Source organism: Mixophyes fleayi, chromosome 6 (assembly GCF_038048845.1).
Source record: "Mixophyes fleayi isolate aMixFle1 chromosome 6, aMixFle1.hap1, whole genome shotgun sequence".
Taxonomy (NCBI): domain Eukaryota; kingdom Metazoa; phylum Chordata; class Amphibia; order Anura; family Limnodynastidae; genus Mixophyes; species Mixophyes fleayi.
In genome coordinates, this window is record NC_134407.1 from 2,190,269 (window position 1) to 2,207,054 (window position 16,786).

At 45.4% G+C, this 16,786-nt stretch overlaps 1 protein-coding gene across 1 annotated transcript in view; it reads left to right on the plus strand.

Annotated features, from left to right (window-relative positions):
* The first annotated feature begins 1,113 nt into the window (after nt 1–1,113).
* HSPA12A (heat shock protein family A (Hsp70) member 12A) overlaps nt 1,114–16,786 on the plus strand; it is a 53,333-nt gene continuing 37,660 nt past the window's right edge. Inside the window, exon 1 of the mRNA XM_075215582.1 lies at nt 1,114–1,327. Coding sequence (XP_075071683.1) covers nt 1,300–1,327 — 28 coding nt within the window. The 5' untranslated portion in view covers nt 1,114–1,299. The remainder of the gene's footprint in view (nt 1,328–16,786) is intronic.

A 16,786-nucleotide genomic window follows, 5' to 3' on the forward strand; every position in this document is an offset into this window, starting at 1 on the left:
ACAAGGTGGGACATTTGGTAGAGCTGTGACCTTGCACTGTGGGGAGAGACGTAGTCCAACCCCACCTCCTGGTCTGGGGGTGTGGGTGAAATGGAGACCACCATGTGAAAGGGCTGCAGGTGAGGCAGTGTCTGATTGTGTGAGACATGTTGCTGCTGGCAGAACGTTTAGGTGGTTTGAGAGGAAGAGATCATGGATGGAGGTTATATAGTTACAAACAGAACGTGCGTTCCACAGGGCACATGTAGAGGACTGTGAAAGTGACTGGAGACTAATACGTAGTACATTATGGAGGACATATAGAGTGCACACTTGTGGCACTACAACGAGTGTATGCATCCATAACACTCATGGGCTACCAGTGCATGCTGGCACTTCTAGTGCCACAATAGGTTGTGCTATATTTCTACCCTGGCACCCAATGGTCAGTGGTACCAGGAGGACACCAGGCAGCATTGGGCCGGTACTCTCTAGATGAGGGTCTCAGTCATATTTTTGTGCCTCTCTCAGAGAACCGAGCCTGATAATGGGTGAGCTGGACCGTTAGAGAATATCACGGAAGAAAGACTTTATTTTCACTGTTTATCTTTTGTCCTTTCTGACAGACGACACTGGTAAATCTCACCTATCACAACCACGTCCTTCTGACTACTCAGCAGCAGTTTGCTGTATGGTTTGCACTCTGTGCTTCGATAAATGAGCCCCAGTAAATGATGTTTGATACCCTGTTGTTTTGATCACGCGATTAATAAATCGCACTGTTTACAAGTCGCACATCAAACCGCAGTTTAGTAAATCTCCCCCTCAGCGTCTATATGAGTTGGCACTTGCGGTTTGTAATCTTTTTTTTGTTTGTTTTTTACACAATGCAGTGTAAGAAGCCTAAAAGTTCTAATTATTCAATCCCACACAGGATAAGAAAACCCATGAAGTGAGGAATTACATAGAGCACTGTGTTAGGTACAGAATATATTCCTTGTATGATAAACTCATTGAGTCTTTAGAATGACATTTCCTCGCTGGTTACTAGGATCCAGCAGCTCAGTTACTGTGGAGGGATGGAGGGGGCTGAGATCAGCACTGCAGTGTCCTGAATCCTGCATAGAGAGGGACACAGAGGTCCTGTCTGTGGGAGAGGCAGGAAAGGGGCGGGTGGAGGTATATTCGGTATGATGTGATGAATGCAGTGTACACACGTCACACACTCCTGCACTGGCTGTGAGTGGAGCATGATCAGTAGCAGCAGACATCAGGGATACTGCAGGAAACAGCTGGTCCGGGCTGCAGCAAGCACTCAGCATGTCTGCCAGAGAGGTCCAGGCTGCAGGTAAGAGCCCAGTACCTTCCATCTGCCTGGGGGACAATCCCACAGCAGGGGACACTTAGTGAGGGGCCACTATTAACCCTTGTGCTGCCCAGTGAGATGATGCAGAATGATATAGATATTGTTTCACTGTAACGCAGGGATTAGATGCAGAGAACACGTAGAAGAGAGTTATATACTGCACATATATTGGGTTACGCAGTGCGTTATGTATCTAGTCAGTCTGGGAGCTCTCTAGTGATTACTGGGTTATGTCACCCTAGGTTCAGACTTGGTGTCTCTAGAGATTTGCAGGGGGCAGCGTGAGCCAGTACCAACGTGAATGTTAATGATTGATGGGGATGTTTGTACATTACACTTAGTGCCTGGGAAAGGGCCTCATTCTAAGTTGGGAGCAAATACAACTACAGAGGGGCAAACTTGCACCTGGACAAACCACGTTGGGGTGCAAAAGCATTATGGTTTTGCCTGCAGGGACAACACACACATACTGAGCTGAGCTTGGATGTGCCCCTCCCAAATCTATCAGCACATTTGAAATCCCCCCTTCCCTCTGCAACACAACATGCTGGATTTACTTACTGCTACCTCTGAATGAGGCCCTTAATGTGTATTCATGTAAATGCAACATAAACTGTAGTCTCTGACAGGCTGTAGTATTGTTGTACATAGGGAATTGCTGGACATTGATATATGTTATACTGGTAACTTGCACCTAATGAGACATCTGGGGGTCTCGGACTGTTTAATGTTTCTGTTACAGACTGCACCCCAGGAAATGCTTAGCATACTTCACCAAGCAGAATACACTAAGAGCACAGCCATGTATATTCTGTAAACCAATCCCAGCACTCTGCATTCCAGGCTGTTATACAGCAGCAGAATCCAGACTCGGCTCATCACTTATACTGCACGCTGCACTCTTCTGTCACTTATACTGCATCCTTCTGTCACTTATACTGCATCCTTCTGTCACTTATACTGCACTCTTCTGTCACTTATACTGCATCCTTCTGTCACTTATACTGCACTCTTCTGTCACTTATACTGCACTCTTCTGTCACTTATACTGCACGCTGCACTCTTCTGTCACTTATACTGCATCCTCCTGTCACTTATACTGCACTCTTCTGTCACTTATACTGCATCCTTCTGTCACTTATACTGCATCCTTCTGTCACTTATACTGCACTCTTCTGTCACTTATACTGCACGCTGCACTCTTCTGTCGCTTATACTGCACGCTGCACTCTTCTGTCGCTTATACTGCACGCTGCACTCTTCTGTCACTTATACTGCATCCTTCTGTCACTTATACTGCACTCTTCTGTCACTTATACTGCACTCTTCTGTCACTTATACTGCACGCTGCACTCTTCTGTCACTTATACTGCACTCTTACCATACTCTTTCGTCACTCATACCGCACTCTTACGATACTCTTCCGTCACTCATACCGCACCCTGCCATCTTTCCTCACTCATACCACGCGCCGCTCTCTGCTCTCACTTATACTGCACCCTCTTCCATCACTTACACTGCACCCACTTCCATCACTTACACTGTACCCTCTTCTATCACTTACACTGCGTTCTCTTCCATCACTTACACTGCACCCTCTTCCATCACTTTTACTGCACTCTCTTCCATCACTTACACTGCACTCTCTTGTACAATCTGTCTCCTCACCACGTGCTAGCTCACATCTCTCTGCATTATGACACACATCACATTACATATTGCTACATGACAATTAACACCACAAATGGCAAACGCTGTCTGTACTGTACATTGTACCCCCAGGGGGCTCGGCACATTAATAATGATGACTGTGCTGCAGTCACCCCCAGCATGTGGGGATATCAGCAGGGAGGGTCCAGTCTGCACTGCAGTATGAAGCTGGTAGCAGAGGCCTCTCTGCTGGCTGCGTCCTCTCTAGATGTCCCAGAACACTGGAACGTGTGAGGAGAGTGGCTGAGCCAGAAGAGGTGGAGGGGGCCTGTGGGGTTCCTATTAATGCACCTGGGTCTTTGGTGCTGTCCTCACCTTTCCTGATCACTTATTTGACACGGGGCAATCAGGGGGGCGGTGTTGGGGTAACCAGCCTGCACCTGGCTTTATGTGTAATTATCTATGAAGTGAGCACAATGTGCAGGTGACATCTATAGTACATGTTACAATGAGATTATAGACGTGTATCCTACACATCAATAACTCCAAGTATACCGCAGACCATAAGCTGAATCCCGCACTGACTATGTCCCAGTGTGATCCGTTCACACCCGTATATTAACCCCTTCACTGCTGCCCATTTATCCTAGTAACACTGGGATGAGCGACCTTCTCCTTGGCACCAAGGTCAGTGCTCAGACAGCAGCACTAAGTGAGACGTCCATGTAATGGGAACAGGAAGTCATCTCTTACTTATTCTAGAGAGGAAACATTCTAGTTACACCTATTATCTTCAGGCAGACTGGGAGTTGTAGTTATGGCCTAAGGTTGCTCCTCTGTCAATCAGTAACCACAACAGAGAGCTGTCACACAGCCGGGGACTTATACATTAGAATAGATCATTCTTCAAGAACCTGTGGCTTCCAGCCATGGTGGCACTACAAGTCCCAGAAATCCTGCCAGACACTGTGGAACTACCGAGGCTGTTAGATCATTCTGTGACTTGTAGTTCAACAACACCGGGAAAGCCAGAGGATGCCCACCACTGCTTTAGGATATGACTTGCAGGGCAGGTTGGGACTTGTAGTTCTACAAGACCTGGAGACCCAGAGGTTGCATTTTTCTAGTCTAGAAAGTGAAGGGTTGAAAGAAGACGCAATGAATGTGGCCCTTTGCAGGGGTGTTATAATGATTTGTGGGATTTTCTGCTTTGTAACGTGACAGTGTATGTGATTTGTCTGTAAAGAATTATTTGCAGGAACAGAGTTCCCTTAAGCTGTAGTATTCCTGGTTTGTTGGGTTATTAATAAGCATCTGGGGGTAAATGTATTAAGGTCCGATTTCTGCAAATCGACAATTTTCTGCGACTTTGCAGGCAAAATCTAAAACAGCAATGTTTTTAAAGGCAACATTTACCCCCTGTAGTGGTAGAAAAAAGTCAGTAACCAATGATCTGATAATTATCAGTACATGAGTGATAGTTACGAGGTGCTGGGTAACAAAAGTTTATTACGTATCAGTTTGAAATGAAACATTATATGAATAATGTATGTTCTGGCGTCAGCGCCCTCATTGTAAAGACTCATCTGGGATTAATGGCCCCGGGTGTATTTGTGTTGAGCTATAAATGAACAAACTTACAATAACTATTACTTCATTTATTAAATTTAAAGTGCAGAAAGTGAAACACTTGTATCCATATTAACCATATTCCGGGAATCATTATGCTCCATATATTGTCTGCAGTAAAACATAAATCCAGCAGGTTTAATTACTGCGGCGCTCATTAATATGAGTGTGTCTGTGTTGTGAGTGTCGCTGCAGGATCTGGAGCGCAGCGTTACAGGGAGGTTACCCAGAGGTTAGGGCTCCATCACTGCCGATGCTGTGTTATTAAAGAGGACAGAGAGCTGAACTTAATAGTTTGTTTTTTTTACTTGAACTAACTTTTCATTATATATATTGGGGAGATTTGCTTTACTTCTGAGCCACAACACACCCCTGTAGTGATAACCAAGAGCTCGCTCAAGTAGCCAATGATCGAGGATCTGGACAGAGCACCATGAGTCTGGTGCTGTGGGCTCAGCGCCATGTGCTATAATGTCCACAGACATTCAGAGATGGGTCCTCCAGGGAGGATGTTACCCTCGTACATCTTATTGGGGACACAATGAGTCTGGTGCTGTGGGCTCGGCGCCATGTGCTATAATTTACTCCACAGACATTCAGAGATGGGTCCTCCAGGGAGGATGTTACCCTCGTACATCTTATTGGGGACACAATGAGTCTGGTGCTGTGGGCTCGGCGCCATGTGCTATAATTTACTCCACAGACATTCAGAGATGGGTCCTCCAGGGAGGATGTTACCCTCGTACATCTTATTGGGGGCTCGTCCGGGCTGTAGATAGAGGACGAGGGACCTTTTCTCTGGCTTCCCACTATCAGGAACCTACTCTGGGACATCCCAAGTATCTCTGTGTACTGTCACATAAAATGACTATATATTCCAAGTCTGGAGATTAGGGGCATATTCATTAAACTAACACTTTTCTCAGTGATTTAATACTATGGTATTGCTATATTCAGCCGCAGCAGTAATAGCTGTCCAGAGTTACTCCCAATCCTGGAGGCCCCAGTTCTACTTCATGGAAACCACGTGGTGGTCCAGGTGAGCTGGAGGCCTGGTTTCACCTTTTACATATAATGTAGATATAATAATTATGTTATATTATATCTAGCCCCCTAGAAAGTAATATCTATTTATTTTCTGTGGGTCGGGGCAATATCCTCACCCATTTTAAACATTTGCATCTATAAATTATTTTTTTCAGTTTCTCTTTCTGATAATGTTATCTGAGAAGCAAAGAACGTTTGGCGGATATTCTATACTTGCTGAATATTCTCCCTCAACATATATTGTTTATAATAAACAAGAGATGCTACTATCTATATAATCTGCTGTAAATACACCTCTGGGCCCCCTCCCTGTTCGTCCCCTGCTCTATATGTGTGCGGGGGCTCTGTCCTTCCCTGCCCTCTGTGCCCCCTACTCCGAGAGAAGACGTCTGTCTCCTGTTCCATCGGGGAATCTTGTGTCAGCTGAATAACAGACTGCACCACTTAGGAAGTGGGGTCTCCTGTGAGCTGACTGAGCACCCAGAGAGCATCCGGCCTCGTAGTAACAAAACCTTATTTTTAGATGAGATGTATCGCCCACGTCTATACTGTAACAATTACTACACTAACATTTCTGCCCTCTGGCCACTATCATTGTGACCACCACACGCCCCATCACCACAGAGTTCAACCTTCACCTCCGCCCCTCTGTATAAAATACATGTATGTAACCTACCAGTCATATAATGGCACGTGTCACGCCCTAGGCCTGACCCCGTGTCACTGTAGGTTTGAGAATATGTTTTTCCTCATATCTGAATGCTCTTCTCTTTACTCCCTAGTTGTCACTGTATCTGTGCTATGTATTAGTGATACATTGTGATGTTACAGCAGTTGTGATGATGCTGGGAGTTATGTTGGTGGTGATATTAGCTGCCAGTGGTGTGTTGTCTTGTCTCAGTTCCCCCTCTACTCAGCTGATTCTCTCCACAGCGTCCCCTCTTTTTAGCTCCCCCTCTCCTCGGCGGCCTTCTCATCTCTATTTTTTCTCAGCACCTCCCCCCCATCATCTCCCTTTCTTCTTAGTTCCGCTCGTTTCAGCTCTCCTCTTCTCAGCTCCCCCTCTCCCCAGCCCCCCTCTCCCCCTCTCCACCTCGCCCTGGCTCCCCCTCACCCTGGCCCCCCTTTTTTCGGCTCCACCTCTCCCCGGCCGCCCTCTTTTCGGCTCCACCTCTCCCCGACCCCCCTCTTCTCAGCTCCCCCTCTCCCCAGCCCCCCTCTCCTCAGCTCCCCCTCTCCACCTCGTCCTGGCTCCCCCTCGCCCTGGCTCCCCCTCTCCCCGGCCCCCTTTTTTCGGCTCCACCTCTCCCCGGCCGCCCTCTTTTCGGCTCCACCTCTCCCCGACCCCCCTCTTCTCGGCTCCACCTCTCCCCAGCCCCCCTCTTCTCGGCTCCACCTCTCCCCAGCCCCCCCTCTTCTCAGCTCCACCTCTTCCCAGCCCCCCTCTTCTCATCACCATCTCTCCTCAGCCCCCCTCTTCTCAGCTCCATCTCTCCTCAGTCCCCCTCTTCTCAGCTCCATCTCTCCTCAGCCCCATCTCTCCTCAGCCCCCTCTTCTCAGCTCCCACTCGCAGAGTCACATTCAGCCTAATAAATGGCAGCCTCCTACGCACCTTCCTTCCCGTCTGTTGTTAGTGTGGAAGCCATTTGTTCTGGAAGTATTTGTGGGTTCAAAACACAGAACACAGCTGCCCCCTCCCTGCAGGAATCTAACACTGATTATAAACCTGTATTATGTGGGAATTGTGGACGGCTTCTATTATTATAACTTAATGATGTTTTCTACAACCAGCTCCCAGTTACCAGCTGTGTACATATAATAACTGAATAACTGAATGTATTTGGATTAGTCCCCGTACCCTCCCGCTGTCCCACCTTTCATCATTAACCCCCTTTAACCCTCATTCTCAATTAACTTGTATCTGCTACGTATCTTATGATACTTTCTATTGGATCAGAGAGCACAAGTAAAACACTTTGTTTGGAATCTATTATCTGAAACCTGTTCCACACGCCCAGCAGTTGTCCCACGATAGCCCCCTGTGTGCCCCTATGTCCAAGCAGCCTGACACATAGTGGGTGATTCACAGCTCAGCACATCATTAACCCTTCATCATCCATTACTAACCCTCCAAAATGTACCATTATCCCCACATTCTCCATCATTAACACCCCTTCATCATCATATTATTTAACCCCTTATCCTCCATCAACAATTCATTGTTGTCATTATTCATTATCCCCCTTACCCTCCAATGTTAATCCCCCACCCTCCATGATTAACATTCCTTCTCCATCATTATTCATTAACCCTCATCCTCCATCATTAACCACCTTTCATCAATATCAATTAAAACCCTTCATCATTAGAATTCATTACCCCATCTGATTATCAGTTACCATAATCCCCCATTCTCTATCAATTATTAACCCAATTTTTTCATCATCATCCACCATTAAGCCCTCCGCCTACAATATTATTCTCTATTAACCCTCTGTCATCATTATCATCATCTTTCTTCATTAACCCCCTCATCCTCATTATATTTCCCACCACAGACTCTCCTGGGCCGCCGTGCTGCTCCAGAGAGGAAATGACCGTATATCCTGACCCGCGTGTCTGCTTGTCGGGGAGTCACAGATCAGGCCCCCTCTGGGCAAAGTATAATTTGGCACTTCTGAAACCCGGGCTGAGCACACAGCAATCTGGGGAGTCTATAAGATATCTGTGTGGTGGTCAGGGCCGAGGGCTCATTATATAGACCGTTTAGATTAATTAAGAAAAATAAAGTTAATGAAAGGACATTAGGGTGTGTCTGGGCCACACCCCACACACCCTGTGCTCATACCTATAGACGCCAACCATCATGATCAAGTTGTCTAGGAGAAGAGTTTTTGCTCGGTAAGAAAATTTGTTTCAGAGATAAGTGTAAATAAGACGCATCTGAAAGGAGCGTGTTTTACGTGTGTGTACAGCCCTACTGTACCCAGTTTGCACGTCAACGCCCATAATCAGCCTCTCCAAGTACAGGTGCATGTAGAGCATAACACTTGTACAAGTTGTGCACAAGTGCAGTGCGACCAATTTCATGTGAGGTGAAGATTAGGACACAAGTGCAGTTTTGTGAGTGTGACAGGATGGGCCTCCTACGTCACCGTGTTTCTGTGGACCGACTGGGCTTGCCTCGCCACCGTCCCCTTTCTTTCTCCCAAATGCCCCCTCTAACCGCAGTAGGAGGGGCTTTTGCTGCTGCCACCACTAGACTCCTTCATCGGCAACTAGAACCGCATCCTTCTGGGTAACTCTCGCTGCTAGTGTACCCCCTTGCTGGTACACCTGGGCTGCTGCCCCTGACCGCTTCCGGTAGATCAGTTTGCTGTGGATGGTTCCCCCTAGCGGGCAGAGCGTTGGAACCGGAAAAGCTGGGGCCTAACCCTAACTACGGATTAGATTTGGTCTAATCTGTAGGAATTGGAGCAGATAAGTAGGTGTCAAAGCAGAGTCTTGAAGCAATGATGTTTATTAGCTCTAGTGTCCTAATAAGGACAGTTACACTAGTTTATGGTACTAGTGATCTCCAGAAGTACAGATGGAATAATAGTACATTACATGGTCAAACAGTCCGCTTTTATACAGATTTACACAGATACCCTGGCAGGGGGTAATCCAGCCTCCTGCCCATCTAACCAATCCAAGTGCTTCATGCAGCCTGCACATAAATCAAGTATCAAAAATGCATGGTCAGGTGCGCCATAGGACTGAACAGATACTTAAAACAAACCCCTTCAGTATGAGCGATATATATATATTATATTTTATTACTGCACATAACACCTTTTTACATTGCTGCTAGTGGCACCACAACATCTGAGGTTTTATATTGAATGTTTACCATCAGGATATAATATTTCTCTAATCTGGCTTTTAACGCAATTTAACTTGTACAATTCACATTAATCTGTGAACACTTGCATCCTGAGTCTTACACACATAGGAAGTCTACCAGCAAGTCTAATTACCCCTCCTGTGCTTTCAGGCTCTGCAGACGTGTTGGTCACTCAGCGATGAAAGGTCTAATTAACATGATATTACCTGTCACACAACTGTATTTACCCTCTGCTCAGCAGTGGTCATTACCTTTCTGCAGACTATCACATCCCTGTAACCTGCTCCACTGTCCGCATTGGGGCAGAGGCTGCTAAGTCCATACCTCCTTGCGGGGTTTCTGTCGAATACCATCTGCCTCCCCTTGGAAGAGTGGTTCCAAGCCAGGAAGATCTGAAGGGCATGCATCCTAGTTACTGTGACATCACCTGTCTCCAGACAGTTGCAAAACACATCCCCTCAACACATATGGCTACTTGGGATTTCCTATAGAAAAGTTACAAAACCCAAACATGACATACTGTCTCAGAAATCAATACCTTAAAAATCAGTACATTCCTAATACACAGTATCAAAAATCAGTACATTTGCAATTATATAAATTGGCACAATATTTAAAAATATTTATACAATAAGTTATTTATAAGTGATCCAGCCACAGTGAGACTCCTTAGGGCACATTTATTAATTAACAGGGCTTTGCCCCATTAATTATCATCAATTATCACAATGATTATTTTTAAGCCAGGAGCCTGTACCGGTAATGATTTCATTAACCCTAAAACTACCGTTCTCTCCGGTCACTATGGTAACATTGCATTGCGCATGCGCAGAAATACTTGCGTTAGTGACCGTAGGGGAGAGCAGGTAAGCAGCAGTGATGGGTCCGAAGATCCCTCTACTGCAATGCTTCAGATGGCGCTAGTTATTGTGGACAAGTCCCTAAAATCTTTGATTTGATTTTTTATTAAATGATTTGTTAAATGACGATAAAGTGCTGTCCCCATAGACACTCATGAAGACTGCTTTTGCAAACAAAGGGAGCGATACCACAGCTGATATCTCAAATATCTGCTCTGGTCCCTTCGCTATAAATTGCTCTGATCCTCCATATTGGGGTCATTTTATGGTAATACTATATTGTGTATGGTGTCTTGGCCATACTTGCCAACTCTCCCGGAAAGTCCGGGAGACTCCTGAAATTCGGGTCAGTCTCCCGGGAGTAGGTAAGTATGGTCTTGGCTGATTGGATAATCTGCCTTCGGCTGCGATCGATGCACAGAAGAGTAATGTGTGATTTATGTCAGCATTGCTGTGTTGAGTTCTGCCTGTGTGATTGGTTGGTAAGAAGCAGTAAGTGCAGGTTGTACCTGGAGAGAGTTACAGTCCCCCTGTCCCCATCAGTGATCACCCCTCAAAGGGAAAATCCTGATACAAGGGAACACTAGCCAGCAGGTCTCAGCCGGCTGCAGAGCAGACAGAGAAGACACAGCGCCAGTAAACAGGCTGGCCAAAAAATAAATTTGGCGGGCCTATTTTTACACAGGGGCCTGGCACCATAACTCCTTGACCTCCACCAGCTGCAATCATTCTGCCCTTGTGATCTTAGTGTGAGTAGTTACGTGGGAAACATTGCAGCATCCAGACAGGTTGTAACGCCCCCTCATTCAGGAAGATGAAATAAGTTGTAGGATGGGAGATTGCTCTTTTTGCATCCTCTAAAGGGTTAATATCATTTGCCAGACCCCAACTTCTCTGCCCTTACATCCTGCAAGAGAATACAGCCAGACCCCCAGCCTGACAATCCCATCTGTACCGCAGAACACCTTGATCTCTGCTGCTTTGCCACACGTCAGGTCCAGACTTTCTATATTCACTTAGCCTGAGATTCAAATCCATAGACAAGGTATAGACTGTATTGTGTGTAATGGAGTAAGACAAACCCCACATTCAGTGCTCTCACAGGATTCTGCTTATAATATAGTATATATAGAGCTGCAGGAACAGGGAGAGCGAGGGACATTGGACGTACACAGCTGCAGAATGTCAGTAGATGGAAAGCCGAATTCTCGAGGGAGGTGGGGGACGGGCAGCAAGAATCCCCAGGGGGCCGGGGCAGACAGGAAGCTGCAGAGAATGTTGTGATAGAAGATGCCCCCATCACCTGGGCCGTACCACTGATCTGTTCAGTCCGTTCTACTGGACCATAGCTGCCAAACATCAATTTAATGACAATATAAATATACTAAAAATCTGAGATTCTACTAACAATACAGATCTGTAAAAAACATGCTCCAATATGATTCCAACATTCCCAATGTGAAAATCAGGACATTATGGGTCATGCATCCTTTACAAAGAACATTGGGTCTGTTCCACAAAAACTGGGACTGTTTTGCATCATGGGTTTACCAAGTTTCTTATTTATAATTTTGTTGTCCCATTTTATATTTCCGAGTTATGTAGTATATATAATCTAATATAATGTATCAGTCAGAACTGTAAGTAAATGCAAAGAATAGTAAAAATATTACCGTGCCCATATTTCTGCAATAAAAGTGGGACTGTTGGGCCGTATATAGATATAAAACTGGGACTGCAGCGAGGATGAGGCGTATCGCCAGATATCTTGCTGATGCTGCCTTATACCCAATCACACTGGCAGCAGCACCTCCCAGAGCTGCCAACTGCCTCCTCTCCATGGACACTTCCAGGGTTTAAAGACATGTCCCTACTTTTCAGTATTTATAACCACACAATAAAATGATCTTTATCTGCTTTCTTTACTCTGTAATCTTATTATCTGGGCTTCATAGGTTAATACTTATAGATGGACGGGACATTTCAACACCTTCCACATGGCTCTGCCAACCTTGCAGCAGGTATGGTCTGCCAGGGAGATCTCCCCCTACATCCTAACCTTTACCCAGTGAAAATCAGGACAAAATAAGCCTTGTAGGGGTCTGTGAAAACCAAATCAAATTTCCAACCAGCTATGCTCATTTTCTGGGGAAGCTGCACTACAGCGAGGGAATATATAATACATTATAGAGCTGGAGCCGACCTGAAACAACAAGGAAGATTCACACCAGAATACTGCAGCCCTACGGTACCGATGCTGTTTTGTGCCCGGTTTTATGGTAAAGAGCATACATTTATAGGTGATGGTGGCAGTTTCTATTGGAGTGCAAACGTTTACACTATCTGAGGGGATGTGTTTGGGGACATAGTTCCTCGCTGAGTAACGAGGAGCGCGAGTGTGTAAACTTTCAGAATCAAGATCTCATTTTGGATGCGAATATTTAAATGAAGTAAATGGGTGTCCCCTTATCGTGCCCCCAATAGGGCAAGACGTTCCCAGCGAATGTGTCCCATCCTATACTTAGAGAGAGACGCAATTTACCACTTCCAGGAAAGTGCATTTGTAGGCGCTGTGACCAATGTAATTATAAGTGTCACACATAGAATATGGCCACATGTCCCAGTGTCCCCTCACTCTCAGGACACATGTAATACAGACAGTCCCGGTGTCCTCTCACTCTCAGGACACATGTAATACAGACAGTCCCAGTGTCCCCTCACTCTCAGGACACATGTAATACAGACAGTCCCGGTGTCCTCTCCCTCTCAGGACACATGTAATACAGACAGTTCCGGATTCCCCTCACTCTCAGGACACATGTAGTACAGACAGTCCCGGATTCCCCTCACTCTCAGGACACATGTAATACAGACAGAACCGGATTCCCCTCACTCTCAGGACACATGTAATACAGACAGTCCCGGTGTCCTCTCACTCTCAGGACACATGTAATACAGACAGACCCGGATTCCCCTCACTCTCAGGACACATGTAGTACAGACAGTCCTGGTGTCCCCTCACTCTCAGGACACATGTAATACAGACAGACCCGGATTCCCCTCACTCTCAGGACACATGTAATACAGACAGTCCCGGTGTCCTCTCACTCTCAGGACACATGTAATACAGACAGTCCCGGTGTCCCCTCACTCTCAGGACACATGTAATACAGACAGTCCCGGTGTCCCCTCACTCTCAGGACACATGTAATACAGACAGTCCCGGTGTCCTCTCACTCTCAGGACACATGTAATACAGACAGTCCCGGTGTCCTCTCACTCTCAGGACACATGTAATACAGACAGTCCCGGTGTCCTCTCACTCTCAGGATTAATCTAACAGTATTTTAGGAAGATAACAGAAATTGATGTGTCAGAGGTCGAACTTTATTAGGCTGCTTTTGCTCCGCGCACCATATGTATTATTTAGCGTATCCGCCCATCCCTCAGTGTAGGTGCAGATTGGTTTTATTAGTAAGAGACAGGGAAGTAGGACTGTGCATGGCGGATAGGAAGCACTGCAGGTCTGCACTGTTTGAGTTTAGTGTGTAAGCATTTATAAATAAACAAGGAAATCTGGAAATGCTGCCATGTTGTTATAAATGTTAATTAGTTTTAACTTCCTGCACCAATAACTATTGCACAAAGCTTTACCTGTGTCACACTTTAGGAAACTGCAAGTGATATACAAGTACAGACAACGTCCTCCCCAAACAACAACAATGCTTTATTATTTAAGCAGTCTTCCTGTTTTGTTTCTTACATAAAGATATTGTTGAAGTGAGCGTCGCTCAGATACCCGTGGCCTCTTCTTGTTGCATTGGGTGACAGAAGATTTTCTATCGCTGCAAAAATCAATCTCCTATATTGCCCAATATTAATACATTGAGCCCTATAAGCCGTTATGTACTTTCTATACATAAATAACGTTATTGGACTGTCCTATAGGCCCAGACTGGGCTCAGTCCTAGAGAGTCACAGATCAGCTGGGGAGGCAGAGAAATGGTTTCTGTTTATTGCAATTACTATTCTTTTTAATTGTCTTTATTTAGTAGTTTCACTCAGATTATCCATGTTCATAAAGACGGCTCTATGTAATGTCTGGTTACACACACTAGATAGAGAGGGATTAAAGAACGTGTAAATAGTGATGATGAGAGCAGCATATTTATCAGACGGAAGCAGCGATATCGCTGGAGGAAACGGGCGTTTCCTGTTATCGCCTCACCTGATACACAGGGAAACCTATACAACAACTATCATGGCGCTAATTGTACCGATACCTGTTCTGTTATTGTGGCAACAGCAATGAGGTTATCACGTCCCTGACTCCATTCCATAAATACATACTGTATGGAGGTATGGTCTTACCGCGCCGGTACTGCTGGGTAACCGAGTACTGCGGCAATAAAATACAACCTATGGCGGACGTTTGGGGACATATAGATAAATACATCCTCAGTCTGTAAAGGAATAAAAGAGATGCTGATGGAGCTGGTCAGTAGATTGTAAACTGGACGTCAGAATCTGTGAGAAATAATTCAATGCCCCGTCGTGGGGTAGAGGAAGGGTTAACCATGGCCTCTCCTTATATATGGAACTTGCTGGTCCCGGGGGACGAGCTGAAATCTGTCCTGGGACAGATGGGCAGAATACATCACTTCTACCGCCTCCTGGTCCCCTCTGCTGAGACTGCACCATCTGCTGTTTTTTTGGAACAAGGGTCAATGTTCTAGAGAACGTGGGGTGATGAGCTGAGATCTGAGGATGCGGCGTCTAACCGTCTACACACACAGATGCCAATATCATAAGAAGATACATCTGTGGAGTGTTGGTGACATCACAAAGCAGCGTTTGCCCTGCGCTAATGCAAATGACTTACTGTATTTATCAATGCAATTTGCGGACGAGAGGTCTCGGATGCCATGTGAGGTTAACAGATGCAAAGGGGTTAATATCCCTCTCACAGTGCTACATACGGTATGTAATGGTATATGGGTGATTATATAGGTGATATATAGGTCAGTAGGACTCTTCTGGCTGGGAGTTTGTTGTAGCTGAAAGATAAAAGTCTTCCTATGTTCTGTATCAGTGATATGACGGCGGTGTGGACAGCACATACACTACTACTGATATATATCATGTCATATGAGACATAACGCTCCTGTTTGCAGACACATGTGAAGGTGCGTGTGATTCCACTGGGACTCTTACTGTGGTCTAACTGTGGGGCCAATGTCGCTGCCTCCACTAAGGGGCACATTTATCATTAATCGGCAAAAGTGAGAAATAGTTATCAATCCTTATCGCAAGGATAAGGATTGAACTATTTCTCACATTTATTAAAAAGGGAAAAAAAATCACACTTACCCCCCTCTTCAGACGCGCTGTCTCGGGATCTCCTCTTCTTCCTTTAATTGCGATCCCTCCACACATGCGCTGTCCAGCTCTGCTCTTCATTTCTTCAATTAGGATGATGTACGCCAGCCTCAGCTGGTACATTATCAAGACAAGTTCCCGAAAAAAAAATTTTTTTGGGACTTATTAGATTGCAGCCAGGAGCAGTCACCATTCTGTTGTATGGTGACTGCTCGCAAAAACGATCAGGAGTGCAAAGCAGCAGATATCCATGATATCTGCTGCGATGCACCTTTAATAAATTTGCGGAGGGCACATCAGGACTTTAATTCCACGGTAAGTGCACAATAGTGCACTACCGTGATTTGTTAAATATGCCCCTAAGAGGCATATTTAACACCGCATTTTAAACACGATCATTTTCATTCCTTAACACAATCATAAGGTATGAAAGATTGGGACTGTTTATTAAAACTCTTCTTTAGGGACAGTAGACACGATAAACTGCTGTTCCTGCAAACTGACAACTTTCCTTTATCTCGGTGTCTTCACTCCCGATAAGATTTGCGTTGATTGTAGATGTGCGCGTGCTCCGTCTAAAGACCTCGGATATACGCACAAACATCCCTGCAATGTACATGTGAGAGGGGGGCATCATATGATCCCTCTACACATGGAGTGGAGCTAAAAACTACCATGAACGAGTGGGAGTCTGAGTACCAAAAACCTTTGACTTAATAAATTGCGCAAATTAGCAGTCTCCATAGAAACCTATGACAGGGACAGGCCCTAGTGATAAACTGACGGGATCCTTAAATATGAAAAAGAAGGTTGATAAATAAGCCCCCAAGAATCCTTCTAAAAACAAATGATGACTATTGGCCAACGATGTGTCCTGTGAGCTGCCAAACCTGGCCGGGTCCTCGTTAGAATGACCTTTTAACTCTTCTTTCTGGATTTCTTAACTTAGAAACTTAAAAAATGCAATTAAATTATGTAATGTGGTTATT